The sequence below is a fragment of the Tupaia chinensis genome, unplaced genomic scaffold (assembly GCF_000334495.1).
Source record: "Tupaia chinensis unplaced genomic scaffold, TupChi_1.0 Scaffold000062_1, whole genome shotgun sequence".
In the NCBI taxonomy this organism is placed as follows: Eukaryota; Metazoa; Chordata; class Mammalia; order Scandentia; family Tupaiidae; genus Tupaia; species Tupaia belangeri.
This window is the reverse complement of record NW_006159520.1, coordinates 365,783-383,282: the sequence shown is the minus strand read 5'-3', so window position 1 is coordinate 383,282 and position 17,500 is coordinate 365,783. Positions and strand designations below refer to the sequence as shown.

Here is a 17,500-nt window from a genome sequence, read left to right as displayed (position 1 = left end):
AGGAGTAAAACAGAAAATTGTGCTCAGGTGGATTCTCACAGAAATGTCTATTTCTAATTACAAATGAACTCTAAGTAGAGAGGAAGGATTATTTTAGTTCCACATCTTCAACATGCTCACAGATGTACTACTGATAAAATACTGGGTACTGCTGAGTCTTACTTTTCTAAATTTTATTCTGCATCTCAGAATCTAGTTTCAACCATAACCAATTACTGAATGGATTTGGGTTTCACAGAGACCCTCACGGTCTAGTCGTAAGGTGCTGAAACAACTGGGAGTCTCTCTGGAGAGTTGCTGTACAGTGGACTGTGGATCACTAGATTTGTGCCAGTCAATAATAGTTTCCCTAAGAGTCAACTAAACTTTCTTGGCATTAGTGTCCTTATCCATAAACTAAGGAGGCTGGAGAGCTTTCAAATCTTATGTTGGACTTGAAATTCACACATCAGCCATCTATCCATCCTCTAATTTCTGAATGCCAACGTGTGTAAGAGGTGAAACTCATTGGTGCAGTTTTCACAGACTGTCATTTCTTACCTGATCATAGTAACGCAGGTAATACTTCACAACATAGTCCACCAGATTAATCCCATTATCCTAAGGTGTAAAAGAGAAATTTCAATGAAAATCACTCGCATGAGACTCTGCCATGTTATAAAGTTCAGCACTAAAATCTCAGTTTGTAGTACTTCCAATTTGTAAGATTTGGGCCTACTTCTGTTTGGGATTGGCAAGATTTCGCTCCCTCCTTGTTCTCTCCATCTTTTATGTCAGTTGTATGAAGAAATGACACTATATTATTCTTTGTGGGGGAAAAACAAACAAAATCCCTAAGACCACTGTGATAATGGCTAAAACAAACAAAAAATCGTTTCCTAATACTTTCAGGCATAAGCCAAGACAGGAGGTGGGTGGGGAGTACTAAAGGGAACTGGGGACTAGAACAGAAAACCATCCCTCCCTTCCCACCTTTCAAAAAAAAAAATGTGTGTTCTTACTGGCGTGAAAAACAATCAGGGCCAGCTTGAAAGGAACTACACGCCACTTTACGACCCTGGGAGGGCAGGGGGAGCAGGCCCTCCCACAAGGCAGTCTTTGTGCCTTGTTCACAGGGGTCTAATTCTAATTTGCCTGTGTGTTTCCCCTTCCTAGATCCCCCTCCCCCTCTTGGGACGTCTAGATATGGGCTGGTTGTTTCTAAAGAGGTAGCTCTGCAGGGGTGTGGAGCCAAATGATAATCAAGCTCAGGGAGTTTGACAGTAGACCCCAGTCCAATTGTTGTGGGCAAAAGAACAAGTCAAATACTCTGCTCAATTGGTAATTCAACATTGCTGTGCCACTCAGGAATGAGTAAATTACAAGTAGCCAACACTAAATTCAAACACATTCCAGCCTTTGCCCTACACTAATACTGTGTCCTCGCTTTTATTCTCTCACTCCAGTGGTAGTTTCAATACCTAATCGTGTATGTTAGAGTCAACAAAGTTTGGGGATTGTGTCAACAAAGATAAGGCTAACATGAAAAACCAGTATTCAAAAGTCAGAAGAAGGCGAAGAAAAAAATGCTTGTTCTAAAATAAATTATTGTTATTGGGGGAAGATAGAAATGAATGAAACAATTGGAATACTTTTCTTTTTCTTAAAATTAAAAGTATAGAAAGGAAAAAGTGGCAGATCATAGGAACTCATAGATCACAGAAAAAAAATAAATACCCGACTTTTGACGTCCTTGAGTTTCGGCAGAATTTCTAAGCTATATCCATCTGCTTGTCCTCGAGTCCTATTTCCTCCGTTCATATAATTTCCAAAAGCCAGAATGAGAGCTAAAATATCCTTCACACTCTTCATTTGCAGCAGGCCCTGTGGTGGCAAACATCAGTTATTAAGAAGCTGAATTCCAAACATACCATGTTCATTCATCAGTGAATATATAGTGAGTACCCAAGAGACAGTTGGCCTGTTACCAACAGGATTAGCAGTTGATAAAATGAAAAATATACTGCACTAATTCATAAGTGTCTAGAAATACACTAGCAGCTATCGTTTTCTACCCACATAACAAATTAATTATAAATTGCTTGTGTTTTAATATGGAGGATTAAATACTGATGTTTCCACTTGAGACAGTTTTGTTTATAATATTTATGTTAAAGTATTTATAAATTGGAAAAAAAAAGGTAGTTAGTATACTTAGGCTTTATCTCTGATGACTTCTATTTTTTTTGAATTATTTATTTATTTAATTCCATTTATTATTATTACCTATTTAATTTGACCAGAAAGAGACAGTGAGAAAGAGAGAAAGGGAAAGTGAGAAAGCAAGTCACCAGGTCCAGGACTTGAACTGCTGTTGGCCATTCGGAGTCCAGTGCCTTTATTCACCACGCCACCTGCCGGCCCCCTCTGATGACTTCTAAGAAGGAGGGAGTTTAATATCTAGCAAGGATCTATTTGGGAATGATGCGCCTACACAAACAGTACAGTTAAATGTAGAGTAGACACAACAGCAAGTGTGTTCTTTCTTATCTCTGGGTATAATCTTCTAAGGTACATTATAATGAAGCATTTTAAAGTCATAGGCTATGTTTATTAAATTTATTAAACTTAAATTTATTGTTTGCTGTATGTCTATGACTTTTACAATTTCAAACTGCTTGGATTCTCTTCAGCTTCCTTTGAAAAAGTGCTAGAGGGCATGAGTTCTTCTGGGAGAGAGAAAAAGCACACTCCTATAGGATGTGGTCATGCCTCAATCCCTTTTTGTCTATTTCTCCATCCTGTTAGGACATATGCACTTGCACCCAATATGTTTCAGGCCACCAGTGCCAGGATTGAAAATGCAATTGGCCATGTGGGATTTAGCTCCCTTACCCACAAATCTGTGAGACCAACCTTCTCTATCTTTGATTTACTTTTGTTTTAAGTGTGAATTTTCAAGTTTTTCTTTCTCTATAGTCTTGGTTGACTTTATTTGACTTTATTTCAGCATAAAGAAAACAAACTTCACCTCCAGACAGACTTTTGTTCCTGTCTTGCAGGTGGTATTAGCAGGTATGCATATATTAATGGGTTGTCGGAAAAGTCGTGATGTATTTTTCTATGTAAAGATGTATCATGTCATGACTTTTCCAATGACCCAATATATTTTGGTAATACTTTTGTTTCTTTTATTGAAATTTTTAATATATTTTTGAGAGTTTTTTTCTATAGGGCATGTGCGCTTGCCAGAAAGACAAAGAGAGACAGAGAGACAGATAGTGAGAAATTACCCCCCAAAGGGAATGGCCATGCCATAATCCTCTCTCTTCCATTCTCCTCTTGGGATCCTGGGCACACACGCACATGCTCCTGGCTTGAGTTTAAGTCACGAGGTCCAGGACTCAAACCGTGGTCAATTACATGGGAGTCCACAACATAGCCATAAAAAGCTGGTCCCTTTTTTCTTTCTTTTGAAATTTTTTATATTTCATTGGGAAAAAATTATACTTTCAACTAAATGCTGCAATATTTGTGGAGAGGAATATCATGTTCTTAGGCACATAGCTTTCACAGAAAAAGCTAAATAATAGAATTTAACATCATAATGAACACCAGTGTAGTAAAGCCAACAAAAATTTACTTGCTGATCACTCATTATCAAGTTATTGATTTCACTTAGTCTTAACATCTTTCTATTTAATTATGTAGACACATTTCAGATAATCAAATACATGGGTCTAACTCAAACTCTCTTTTGCAGTCCAGACAGTCTAACGGGAAATAAACTATGCTATTTAGATTGATTTCTAGTGGCCAGTATATACATTGAAAAATGTCTGGGATTTTTTTTTAGAAGAAATCTGTAAATGTGTCATTTTTGTTTCCCTCCTTCAGTCTGCATGTCCAATTCTCTCTCACCCTCCTCTCCCACCCATCCACACACTTGGGCAGAATAACCATCACATTTACACTTAAAAAAACACAGCGTAAATTCCAAAATGTTTTCTAGAAGGGCACAATAATTGTTTTTTCTCCTCACTTCTTCCTTTATCCCCAATAAGAGCAAGGCTATCTTTTAAGTCAGACAGCAACATACCTTAGAAGCTCGTGTGATGATCTCTACCTTTCGGTGCAAGGAGGTGATCCCCTCAGAAAAGACAGATCTGAAGATTATGCACTGGGCACGTTCAGCGAAATTTGGAATCTGGGCTAACTCATGTAAAAACCTGTAAGCATAAACAGGAGTCATTTAGCTTCATATACAATCACAAAGAAAATAAAAAGACACAAGAATCTACCATGAGAACATCTTTTATTCAACAATTTTACTTGAGCAATTATAAAAGATTTTAGAAGGGCAGATTATAGGAACTCCAAGAGTAAGTATTCTACTGTTGGCAACAGGCCTCTTTCTTGTGGGCTTCTATGAGGGTGAGTAAATGTATGGCAAATGACTCACTTTAGGAAAAGAAAGGTAATGCAAATATACTGAACAAGTTATCGAATTTCTGTCTCTTGCTACCCAAACCCGAGGCTACACCCAAATGGAAAGCTCATGTCTTCACTGTCCGATAAAAATTTTGTAATACATTTCCTTATCATGCAGCATTCTCTAAAGGTGCATTTACCCAAGCTAAACTAATTGGAGACTTGAGGCAAGTGTTTATAGACAAATGATTTTTTTAAAAAGTCCTTACTGAAGTGATAGTGTTCTAGTTTTATTCAATGAATTACATGATAGTTTCTAATGATCAAATTATTCAGAGATCTATTTACTTTTTCACATTGATGTACCTATACAGACACAGTTCACAGCTCAGTAATTAGGACAAAGCAGGTATTCATTAAATAACAACCTAAAGTTTCTTTAAAAGTATGGCAAGAGAGATCTTAAGCACTAAAGGTGGGTACTGACCTATATACAGTAGTTCACTGTCTGAGCAGTTGGGCACCGGTACTCTTTGAAAAATTAAGTTGGAAGAGCTACTTATTCTCCAGGCCAACCACCAGAGGAAGGGATATAAACTAAAATGGGTGGAAAGAGTTGGGTATGAATTTGGGAAGGAGAAAATCCACTAACAACCATTAATTTCACCTTAGAGTTGAAATGATGATTAACTGATAATTCTAAAAGTCTTAGTCAACTCATAACATCATTACTTTGAAATTTTGCAATTTTTCACAGAAAAATGGTTTTACATAGGAATAGTTGGGGCCTCCTTTTTCTATATCCAAAAAAAAAAAAAAATTGTTGGCTTATACTTGGTGATCCTTTGTAAAGGAAGAGTTTCAAGTTTTAATAAATTTATAATAATCAGTTGTTTTTCTTACCTGTCCTACAACCAGGTCTCTTTTTTTTTTTTTTTTTTTAAAGAGAGATTTTTGCTATACGGCACGTGTACTCACCAGAGAGACAGAGAGGGAAGGAAAGCAAAAAATCATCACCCTGGAGGTGGGGAACGGGAATTGCCATGCTGCAATCCCTTCTCCATTCTCCTCTTGGGTTTTTGGGCACATGCACCTGACATGAGTTTTTAAGTCGCCAGGTCTGGGACTTGAACTGTTGTTGACTATATAGGAATTCAGCAACATAACCATTACTCCATCTGCTGGTCCCAAGACCTTTTCTTTTTCTTTTTCTTTTTTTCTTTTTTCTTTTTTTTTTTTTTTTGATGACATTGTGTTAAAGCCAGGAATATGCAAAAAAAGATATACACTCCTATCTTAATGTTCTATAACTTATTATTATGAGAATCATATGATGGAATATAAAAGTAGAAGTTCACAGGAATTCTGGAGTAGGGCAAGATAAAAAAAGACTACAATCTATACGCAAATTATCTCTTTCTCAATACAGTATTAAAAATAGATTCATTTATCATAAGTGAGATCAGAGGTATCACCAGTTTTCACAAATATATGAGAAGTATAAAATGCAAAATTGATCCTGTCAATGAGTCTTGAGAGGATGTATTTACTCAGATTCCAACAGTTATCTCAAAGCAAGTGCCCTGCATTTCTCTCCTTCCAAATATGACCGTGAGAACCATTCCCCAAGTAGGACCTGGATCCTCAGAGTATGAAGCCTTTCTACGTAAAGCAAACACAGTGAGTGAGGTAGCTACAGTGGCAGTGTGAGGGAATGCACAGATCAACAACTCAGTTCACCAACAAGGACATAGGTGAAAAGCAGAAAATTCTGGATGAAAAATTACTTATACATGGCCTCAGAAAAGGCTTATGACCAATATGAATAGGTAAGACCATAGACTCAACAATTAAGTGTACTGAAGAAAGAGTAAAATAGAATTGCAAGGCTCTCCAGGATTAAAGCCTTATTGGGATTAAGACTTGGGCTGGAAAGGCTCTCAGAGAACCTTAAAATTCCATTGTCCACTAAATAGTGAAGATTCTAGAACACATACACAGACTAAGAAGGGAAGGGGCATTCAGGAATTTTGTATTACTTTTGGGTCAAACTGTGTCACAGAAAATGAATATTAGAGCTTCAATCACCAGGAATGTCAGTCAGTCCTGTGGGTATGAATGAAGAATTCTTAGTGTGCTAGGTATCATGCTAAAACCTGAGAATAAATTTACGTAAAATTTTGTTTTTAAATAAATTTTATATTGTATGTTTGAGGATGGTTCCAAACCAATTTTGACTGGAGAGATGGGATGGTGCAACAAAGTCAAAACTTTGAGTCCCTCTACAGAAGGTCACCCTGAGGTTCTGTGCTCCCCATCACATCCCTTCTGCATCCCAGTGCTCTCCTTCAAACAGTCCAGATGAATAGCAGCTGCTTATTCTTGGTTTTGGTCTTTTCTTTATGAGCAGGAAGGGTGTTAGGCACCCCTAGTCAGCCATCTTGCTGGAAGTCTCAATTCCTTCTTAATAACCAGAGAAGCAAATCAGTAATTACAGTGCAGTGTGAGGGGCATGATATTGGTAATGGGGTCCATAAATGGCACCATGGAAGTAGCATGCTTTGCACTGAATTCAGAACCCATTCCTGGAGTCCTGTGATGCTTGTGGACAACACACGTGGGAAACTGCCGAAGAGACCTGAGGTAGGTTGAATGGTATTGAGGGGAGGAGAATGGAAGCCAAGTGCCAAAATAATATTTAAATTCTAGAATAAGTTTATCCTTTTTGTTCTAAATTATGGGTTTTAAACAGAGAAGTGACCTTTATGGCTTGCTTTAATGACCTCGGCAGTGGCTTGGCTGATAAGAGGTGATAGCAGGTTTGAGGTTAGGAGACCTATTAGACCACTGCTGCAGTCCTCCAAGAGGGAAGGTCAGAAGGTCTACAGTGAGAATGGAGAGGGCAAATGTATGAAAAAGCTAAGGCAGCAAGAACCTGAGTATGTGACTAGCCCCACAGAATGTTGAAAACAGTCCAGGAAGACCTATGAGTCCTTGGCTTAAACATCTGGTAGGTTGCAAAGATGCAAAATACTAGAGAAGAAAATTTGAAAAATTTGGTTTTATGTTGCTTTCTGTCCAAAAATAGCCATGTAAAGCCTTGAGGAAGAGCACCACTGTTCCTTTCCCATTTATCCGGTTAAGTATCAGAAGTATAGGTTACCTCAAAGGCTTGTAAAGCAAGGCCTTGACAGAATGAATTTAAGAGAGGGTTTATTTTAACTCACAATTCTGGTATTTAGGAAGTCCAAAACCAGAACTCTTAGCAGAGCAGAATGTGGTCTGTATCCACGTGGCCTTTCTCTCCCATTCTGGCCTCATTCTCTTTGCTTTTATACCCTACCAGAAACCAGTCATGAAGGTGCCATCCTAATTACATTATCACACCCAATGGCCTTATGCTGGGAGACCTAAAAGGGATTACATTTTCATTAACAACTTTACAACAGATCAAGTCCCAACACAAGAATTTTAAGAAATATCTAATTACCTTTCACTAAGACCAAGTTTCAAAACATGAAACTTTGTGGGACGAACCTTTATCCAAACCATAATAATACTCTACCCATAGGGCACACATAGTAACTCTTTCATATATCTAAAGCATACATCTTAGACACTGGGCCCTTACATTTATGATACTTAAAAAATGATTTTCGAGGGACCGGCAGATGGCATAATGGCTATATCGCTGGACTCCCACGTAGGTGACTGCGGTTCGAGTCCTAGACTCAGTGGCTTAAACTCACACTGGGAGCATGTGCGTGCATGCCCAAGATCCCAAGAGGAGAAGGGATTGCAGCATGACCATCCTCCCCACCCCAAGGGGGATGATGTCTCGCTTTCTGTCTCTCTGTCCCTCTCTGTCTTTCTGACGAGCACATGCGCCCTATAGCAAACATCTCTCAAAAAGAATGATTTTTTTTTAGGCTACTTTATATTCTAGGTTCAATAATAGAGAAGACTAAACATCCCCACAGAAGGCACAAATGAAGAATCTTTCCCTTGTTTCTCTATAGCAGACTTTTTTCCCCCTGAAAGCCTTATTGTTTGGGTTATACATCCACAGCAATAGTTCAGCTGATAAGTAGAATGAAGCAATGTGGCCCACTGTTTTCAAGGCAGTAACATTTGGTTTTTTCATCTCCATAATCTCTGGATGGTGTTATCCAAGGCATATGTGCACATGAGCTGTATGCACAGCATAATTTCATGCTGTTATCCATGTTCTTCCATGAAATAGTACAATAACAGAACCTAGTCCATGAGGGCTTCAGGGCTTCTGTAGACCTGAGTGGAGCATCCTGACAGGCTGTATATGGAGTCCTCAGCCTAAGCCATGGTAAGCATGTGTCAGCCTAATGAAACTCAGTAGAGTCTTACCTCATCTCATCATCATCATCCCAAGCCAGGATCTCTGTAGGGAGTGGCTCTCAGACAGCCTGGTCCCCAAGCAGATGACACCTCTGTGGGAAACGACTCTCTAAATCTGGTACTAGGGCGTAAGAGACTTGATGAAGTGAGTGAAGAGGCCAGCCTCTCCATGCTATGATTTATAGGACTGGGCACCGCAGGACTCTTAGGAAACCTAAATGCTAAAACTATAAATGATTCATATTTTCCAGTATGTAGAGCATGCTTATAGTTGACTTACTTGGAGTTGATGGCAAATTAAGTTGCCAGAGAATCAGCCTTTCATATAAATCAAACAAAGATTGGCCTGTGTAGGAGGTTGCGAGTAAAGGTAAAATTCACTCAGATCTGAAGGCCCCTACCTCTCTGTGTGTCACCTTCTAGAGACTGAGCCCAAGCACATCGCCCCACCAGCACAACATGGCAGTCTTCTTGCTACCAGTAATAGCTTTGTATGTCCGAAAAGCCATTGTAATGTCTATTTATGAACTTTAAAATACTCTTCTATCTAGATCACCAAAAAGCAGAGTTAATAACTTGTCTTTAATTACCTGTACACATTATTCTATGTCCTGGCAATTAATCTTGAAAAATTATGCCAGAAAGACAGTAATACTCAAGGAAAAGGGAAATACTTCCAGTAGAAGCTCACAAAATCTCCCCAGCTGTTCATTTCACTGAGTCAGCCATTCTCACCGTTCAGGGTCCATGCTTCCAAAGAAAGCCACTCCTCAAAGTTCCCAAAATCAGCATAGAATTTTGTCAATAAGTGAGTAAACCTAGAAATCTCTCTTTCACTCCAACCTCATCATTTAGAAGGTTTTCCTGGGTCTACATGTTCAGGCAACCGTGGGAAGTGAGTCCTTCTAGAGGACCCACACCAAGGGATACAGGCTTCAGTGTAAGCCATACATCCTGGATGCCTCGAGGGCTGACTTGTTATCCTATCTGATCATTCATTTCTTTTCGTTTTATGTACTCACAACATCTCTACGTTGAGAGACTTGACCTGAATTGGTAAAGCATTTACAGTAGCAATAGGTGAAAAACCCAAAACAAACAAACAAACAAAACCTGTCCACTTTGATTCCATTTTATATGTTCACAGCGTCCTATGCCCTGAAAAGTTGAACAGGGCCTTTGGGCTGCAGAATCCCAGAAACTCATCTGTGTCTTGCAGACCCCAAGAACTCAGCCAAGAACAAGAATGGCTTGGTAATACACTACCATTCTGAGTCTTCAAAGCCTGTGGGATGACATCTGAAACTACCGAACAAGCAACTCTGAAGACTAAGAGGAGAGAAGAATAAGCATATACAGGGCGAGGAGAAAGTCACGTCTAACCTGGCAGAGTAGGTGGAGAAGTGTGGCGGAAAGCTGGCACGTTCAGGCTACATTTACTGGATGTGGCATTTAGGAAACTCAGTATGAATTCTGTGAGTCTGATATCATCTTTTTAACTGCATCAGCAGAACCTTAAACAGAGCAATGCTGACTTCCTTCCTCAGTTGGCCTTTCAGCCAAAATGTTTAGTCTAGGAAGAATTAACAAGCTACTAGAACAAGAAAGGGGAGTCACGGGGGTAGAAAAGGGAGGGTAAGACATACTGGATCCAACTGCACAAATCTCAGTGCTGCTTTTCCCGGCAGCTGGGTCACTCTGCTGTATGCAATAGGTCATGGGCATGACGGTGTTGTGACTTAGCTGACTGCACAATTATGATTTGGTTATTTCTGGTGGACAGGCAGACAAATTGCAGTTCTACTACTGGCCTAACGAAAAGTGTTCAAGTGTCCTTACTGCTCAGGTTTATCCAGAAGCTTCAATTCTTCTTCTTTGGATGTCTCATAATATTTTCTTATTTTAACCAGTTCATCCTCTTGGGCTCTCTGCATTAAAATAGAAAACAAAATAACAGCAACAACAACAACAAAAAAGAGAAGTGAGACTCTGTCTAGGGTGATGGGTCTCAGAGTGTAGTCTCTATATCTGTAGCAACATCAGCATCAACCATCCCCTGTTAGAAATAAAATTACTGATCTTACCTCCAAATAAAAAACTACAGGGATGGGGCCCAGTAAGCATCTAAGGAATCTGGTGCCTGCTAAAGTTTAAGAATAATTGGCTAATGCAAATGTTCATGGCAGAAGCCAGGACATCTGATTGCTACCTTTGAATCGTCCATCCCTTCCCCTGCAAGTAGCTACAGGTGAAACTGCCTTTGGTATTTGCTTCCTCACGTTCGCAATAGCCCTTCTAATGAATAAACAAGGTCTTGACTCTTTGATTTCTAGTTACTATCTCCCTTTCTTCTGAATTTTGTAAGTACTTATTGTCTGCACCACTTTTTTTGTCATTTAGTCACATATATTCTCAATATATCCAACGATTTCAGTTCTATGTAGCTTGCCTCTACTGCACCAACCATGTGCATAGTCCTGAGCCCATAGCAACCACAGAAAGCTTCTGGAAGGTACTTTGTCCTTTACAAAATCTTTAACATCAATTACTGGATGCTGATTATACAGATGATTCCACTGAGGCTTGGGCTAGGTAATTATAAAAGTCTTTTGCACTAAAATCCCTCTTTCTTCTACTATAGCATGATGCTCTCCAGGTACCCAACAAATGCAAGATTAGTTCCTGATGGTCTGGTATCTGTTTATCTTCAGCTTTTTATTTATTATTATCACTGTCAGAGAGCATGTGTGCTTACCAGAGAAAGACAGAGAGGGAGAAAGCAACTCCCAATGGGGCATGATCAAGCCAAAATCCTTTCCCCTCCCTTTCTCCATCCTGTCAGGATCTGGGGTATGCATACATACTCACCCAGTATGTTTTTCAAGTGACCACAGATGGGATTTGAACCATGGTCAGCTATACGAGATGTCACTCTCTTAACTACTACTCTGTGGGTCGGGCTCTGCCTTCGGATTTACTCATGAAGGTTTTACTAATGGAAATGTGAGAAGTTTCTACATAGTTGAATCTGTTGGAAATGTGGCTGTACTAAATAGTTATTGATTTTATACATAAAGGATGTGAAAATAAGTGGGGAATTAGTGAGCCACTCAGGTCTACATATCAAACTACAGAAATTTTCTACATGAGACTTATGGTCCCAGAGGACATAAATATTGTAATGAAACATCTTTGAACTAGGTGACCAGAGCATAACATAGATCACAAGTAGCTTCCTAGGGAAAACTATTACTTAGAGAATCCAGTTCAACTTATACTTTTGCATCTCACCAGTCATTTAACAATCATGGGGACTTGGATTCTCTTGTGTCATCTTAAAAGAGCCTTCCAATTCTGTGGGTTATTTTCACTTACAATCTAAATCAAAATGCCTTATGAGTGTATAGTTGTGATTTTCAAAATGTATGGCTAATGCTACATATATTAAATTGTTATTTAATACAGAAAATCAGGTAGAGCCCACTATAATCCCCACTATATTGAGAATCAAACAGGGTTAAGGAGTTCGAGGAACTGGCTGGTCACTTTGCAGACCACAGTAGAGCTGGACCTGAAACCTAAAACTGACTCGCAATCCAAAACACACTACAGTGCATCCCACATTCAACATCATCAGCTTATCTAGACTAAGAATAACCATCCAAACTGGAATTAGCATTCCTCTTCTTCAGAGGAAGACACTGTTGAATGCCAGCATTAGGCAGACAGTATACGTCCATTCCCTCTCCCAGCAAGTGACAGGGCTGGGCTCCAGGCTGCTTAGGTGATCTCCACCTTGAACTGCCCTGCCTTGTAGATGTGCAATGATGCCTACTAACTGAGATCCCACAGTGGTAGTTAGGAACCTAGTGTTTCCCATGTCCATTCCCATTCAAGTTTGCGTTTCTGTGCTTTAATCTCTTCCATGCTATGCAAAAATCATTCCTACCCACAAACACGCATATCTCAGTAATTTTTTTCTTTCACGTAGAAGGAAAGCATGGAAGCTCCAGCTCTGTACATCTTTGACACTCACGTTTTCATACAAGGCCGCCAGCGTCTCCAGGTCAACCACTGAGTCATCCACATTGAAAATGGCTGCCGAGTACCCAAAAAGAAAAAGGAAAAAAAAAAAATCAAGATTTGATTAGATCCCCTGACTTCATGTCATTTACAAGGAATATAAGAACTGCCTTTCTTACATGAGTTGTGCCTTTCAGCTGGTTTCTACTCCTTTCGCACCAAGAGGCTTAAGTAAAAGAAACCAAAGCGGTTCTTATCACTGGCTCGAGTCTTGGCCCTGCCGTGTTTCATTCCTCAGCTTTTGCATCCTTTCTCCAGTTTAATTTAGGCTCCCCAGGAGAAGTGTTTGTGCTTTAAAACTAAATCAGTTTGTAGGTTTGAAGCGCAATTTTAAATCTTTCTTCCCGGCTGGTAATTGAAGAGATTTAGTACCTAATACACCAGAGCTGACTCTTGCCCATTACCAGAAAGAGAGAGAGAAAAAAGACAATGTTGGCAAATTAAATGAATTCAGGCATGTGATTTCAGGCACCTTTCCATGGCCAGTGCAAACATCTTGTTTGGATTAAAAAGACACGAAAAAGCAATCATTGCATCAAGGGCAAATTAAGATTATGGAAACCTCCCATGAGCCAGTTTTCAGGCAAGTTCTCATTCCCACGGTTTTATTAGGATTCTACTCGTTCGATATCTTAAATAAGTCACTAAACTGTTAGTTAACATGTTCATGGTTTCATCTAGAGAGGTTCGTTCTTACATAGTCTAGGATACAATCATTGGGAATTGGGATTTTAAAGCCTTAATGGATTTCACTATCAAAGTCTTTGAAATAGGCAGGTCCACATCTTTAAATAATTATTCAAAACTAATAAGGTTTGTTCCCTCAACCCTACCTCCTTTCCCTCACTTTACATTGTGAAATTAACCAGCACGCCAGTAAATTTTCTCTGTGGCAGGCTAATTAATTTTATTAAACTAACCAGTGATACTTATAATACCTTAAAACTTTGCTCATCAGCCTATATTCTGCTCACTTGCATTATATCATAGTTTTCAGAGAAGGTGGGGAATACAGGTAAAGGGCAGGTTGCTTTGAATTGTTTTGCTCCTCCTGTAGTTTAGAATCATATGAGTCTCTTCATAATAATCATAACAAGATCAATTAACTGAGCTAAAATCATATAACTTCATAGAAAACTGAGAAATGTACTTATAATTCTTTTACAGGTCACCTTCACTTATTAGCCTGTTTATCCTAGACAAATAGAATAATGAGAAGAGCAGAAAGGTTAACATATTAGTGACAGAGTTAGTCATCTCAGACTCCACCATAACAAGAGAAAATTACACTTCCAAAAGGACAATCCGAACCCACACACACACAAAAAGCAATTTGCAGAAAGAATAAAACTATTTACCCTCCTACTATTGTTATTTTGTGTGTAGAGATAATAGGAATTCCCTAATTTATTACATACAACTTGCCTTTTTAAATGAGTAGTGCTTTCAAACCCAAAATCAAAATAACCAGGGACAATGCCTATCTTATGTAAATCCCAATAATCTACAAAAATCAGTCAGCATGAAATGCACAAGAAAAGGTAAAATTCTGAAAATAATTTATCAGAAATGTTTATTATGAAACTAAACACACATCTGAGGTAATATGTATGAACTATAATCTTATGACCTTACATGTAATCACATCATCTCATTAATGAGCTGTGAATTTTATTTCTCTAATAAGTAAATACTGGATTTTAAAAAATTAATCAGTCTAGTCCCAGATGCACTTGTCCGCGGGTTAAACAGTCAGACAATTCCTCTCCAGGATACTAGGTAACAGAGAGAAAATACCTAACGAGGAAGGGACCAGAGAATGATGAGGGCTCTGTAGATGTTTATTCATCCATTCCCTCCACCAGTCCTTGAATAAATACTCAGTGAATGTGTGCTAAGTTCCAGAAACTGCTGGGGATATATGTCAGAAGTTGTGAACACTTGGGAACCTGCAGTTAGCGTAGTGGCTATGTCGCTGGATTCCCACGTAGTCAATCGCGGTTTGCATCCCGGACCCGGTGGCTTAAAACTCACGCCGGGCGCGTGTGCGGGCATGCCCAAGATCCCGAGAGGAGAATGGAGGAGAAGGGATTGCGGTGTGACCATCCCCCCCGGGGGGGTGATTTCTCGCTTTCTATCTCTCTGTCTCACTCTGTCTGGCGAACGCACGCGCCCTATTGCGAAAACCTCTCAAAAAAAAAAAAAAAAGAAGTTGTGAACGCTTGATCTCATCAAATTTATATCTTATATTGGGGGACAGAAAATAAACAAGCAAATACAGAATTTCATGTAAGGACATACTGTGAAGAAAGCAAAATAGAGGGACCAGCAGTTAGCATAATGGCTAAGTCACTGGACTCCCACGTAGTTGACCGCGGTGCGCGTCCCGGACCCGGTGGCTTAAAACTCACTCCGGGCACGTGTGCGTGCATGCCAAAGACCCCGAGAGGAGAATGGAGGAGAAGGGATTGTGGCGTGGCCATCCCCCCCTGGGGGGTGATTTCTCACTTTCTGTCTCTCTGTCTCTCTTTCTGTCTGTCTGGCAAGAGCACACGCCCTATAGCAAAAACCTCTCCTCAAAAAAAAACAAAAAAAAGAAAGCAAAATAGAGAAATGTACAACATTAAATGGAATGATGAAAGAAAACTTCTTTGAGGAAGTGACATTTAAGTTCACACCTGAAGAGGTCATTTTATGACTATCTGGGAGAACATTTCATGGAGAGGTAACTGCAAAAGAAAGTTCCTTTTCTGATGAATGAACACGTTCAAGGTGTTCAGAAAAAGATCAAGGTGATGATCATGGACAGAACGAAATTTACTTGGAATGTGATCCTGACATGCTAAATTCTCAGAGCCTCAGCACATCTTTAAAACAGATCCAATATCTCTTACCAAAAATATTGGATAGTATGTATAACTCGTATTGTGCACAGAATATGGTATAAACTCAAAATGATACCTATGAACTATGAGTATTCTGATTTGAAATATATACTTTGTCAATGTGTTCTAATACTTACTAATGTCTTATCTACTTTAACATCTGAAAAGAACTGGAGAAAAGACAAAAATAATCTACAACTACAATAAAAAAGAAACAAAAACAAAACCCTGTTAACTACTGAGTTCTTTCCAGAATTCTTGGATGTTTTAGATAGTTGCTATGATCTTTTGATCTTTTTTTTGTCTTTTTTTGGAGAGGTTTTTTGCCATAGGGCACATGCACTTGCCAGAGAGACAGAGAGAGAAAGAGATAGAAAGCTAGAAATCACCCCCAGGGGGGATGGCCACGCCGCAATCCCTTCTCCTCTCAGGATCCTTGGCATGCACGCACACGTGCCCGGCGTGAGTTCAAGCCACTGGGTTTGGGACTCGAACCACAGTCGACTACAAGGAAGTCCAGCGACATAGCCATTACGCTAACTGCTGGTCCCAAACCCTTTTGATCTTTTAAAATCTTACTAGAGTCCAACTTTGGGAAGCATTATTAATAGAAAAGGTTATGTACAAATAACTGTACAAAAAATTATCAAATATCTTTTAAAACATGTAAGATACCTCTGGGTCCAATAAGGAAGTTGATCTGCTTTCTTTGATTTTTTGGTTTTGCTTTGTTTTAGATTTTACCATAGGGTGTGTGTATTCACTGGAGAGAGACAGAGAGATAGATACAGAGAGAAGGAAAGGAAGAAATCAGCCCCCAGAAGGATGGACACACCATTCTCCATTCTCCTCTTAGGATTTTATGTATGCACACACATATGCCCCATGTGATTTTCAAGCCGCTAGATCTGAGACTTGAATTGTGGCTGGCCATGTGGGAGCCAGTACCTTCATTAAAACACCACCACCTAATTTTGATCTCTAATTTCAGTTTTTCTATCAACCCATTTTTAATTATATCACCACATTAATTTGTTTTTAACATGGGCATCAAAATTGAACTTTTTTATTTAAAACACTTTGAATTCCTTTCTTTTAAATATTAGGAGAAGTCCAAATTCCTTGACCTGTTTTGTTTCTTTTTATAAATTATTCATTTAATTTTATTTACTATATCTTTACTCAATTTGGTCAGAGAGAGACAGAGAGAAAGAGAAAAGCAAGCTGCCAAGTCCGGGTCAGTCATGTGGGAGTCCAGCACCTTAACCACCATGCCACTTGCTGCCTTGGCCTGGTTTTTAAGCCCTTGGCTTACTTGGTTCCAAACTATACTTCCAGTTTTATCCCCTATCACTTCCTCCATGCACCTTGGGCTCCAGCTATACTATGCAACTCCCTATTCTGGAATATACCATGGCTCTGCACTTCCCACTCCTCATCCTCCAAGGCCCAGAAGTTGAATGTTTCCTGCCTTGAAAGGACATTCCTTGTCCTTGGGAGCCTTGATCTTTTTTCTCTGCCATGGCACCTCTCTTATATTTTACAAAGGGCAAAGATACTGTATTTTAAGACTATATTATGCAGTGTTGCATGAGTTTCCCCAGTAGATTGTGAAAGCTGTGTAGACAAAGTTTGTTTCTTATGCATCTAGATAGGTCCCAGCTTCATACCTGGGGTACAATAGGTATAAAATAAATGCTCATGAATGTAATATATGCTATAGGACTCCCAAAGAGTGAGTCCTGCTG

At 39.3% G+C, this 17,500-nt stretch overlaps 1 protein-coding gene across 2 annotated transcripts in view; it reads right to left on the bottom strand.

Moving 5' to 3' along the window:
- Positions 1-17,500, bottom strand: part of FMN1 (formin 1) — a 491,267-nt gene that overhangs the window by 159,827 nt on the left and 313,940 nt on the right. For both annotated transcript variants that reach the window (XM_006141689.3, XM_006141690.3), the window contains 5 exons: positions 12,821-12,882; positions 10,624-10,712; positions 4,079-4,208; positions 1,717-1,863; positions 541-600 (listed from right to left, as the gene is read on the bottom strand). In XM_006141689.3, coding sequence (XP_006141751.1) covers positions 541-600; positions 1,717-1,863; positions 4,079-4,208; positions 10,624-10,712; positions 12,821-12,882 — 488 coding nt within the window. The remainder of the gene's footprint in view (positions 1-540; positions 601-1,716; positions 1,864-4,078; positions 4,209-10,623; positions 10,713-12,820; positions 12,883-17,500) is intronic.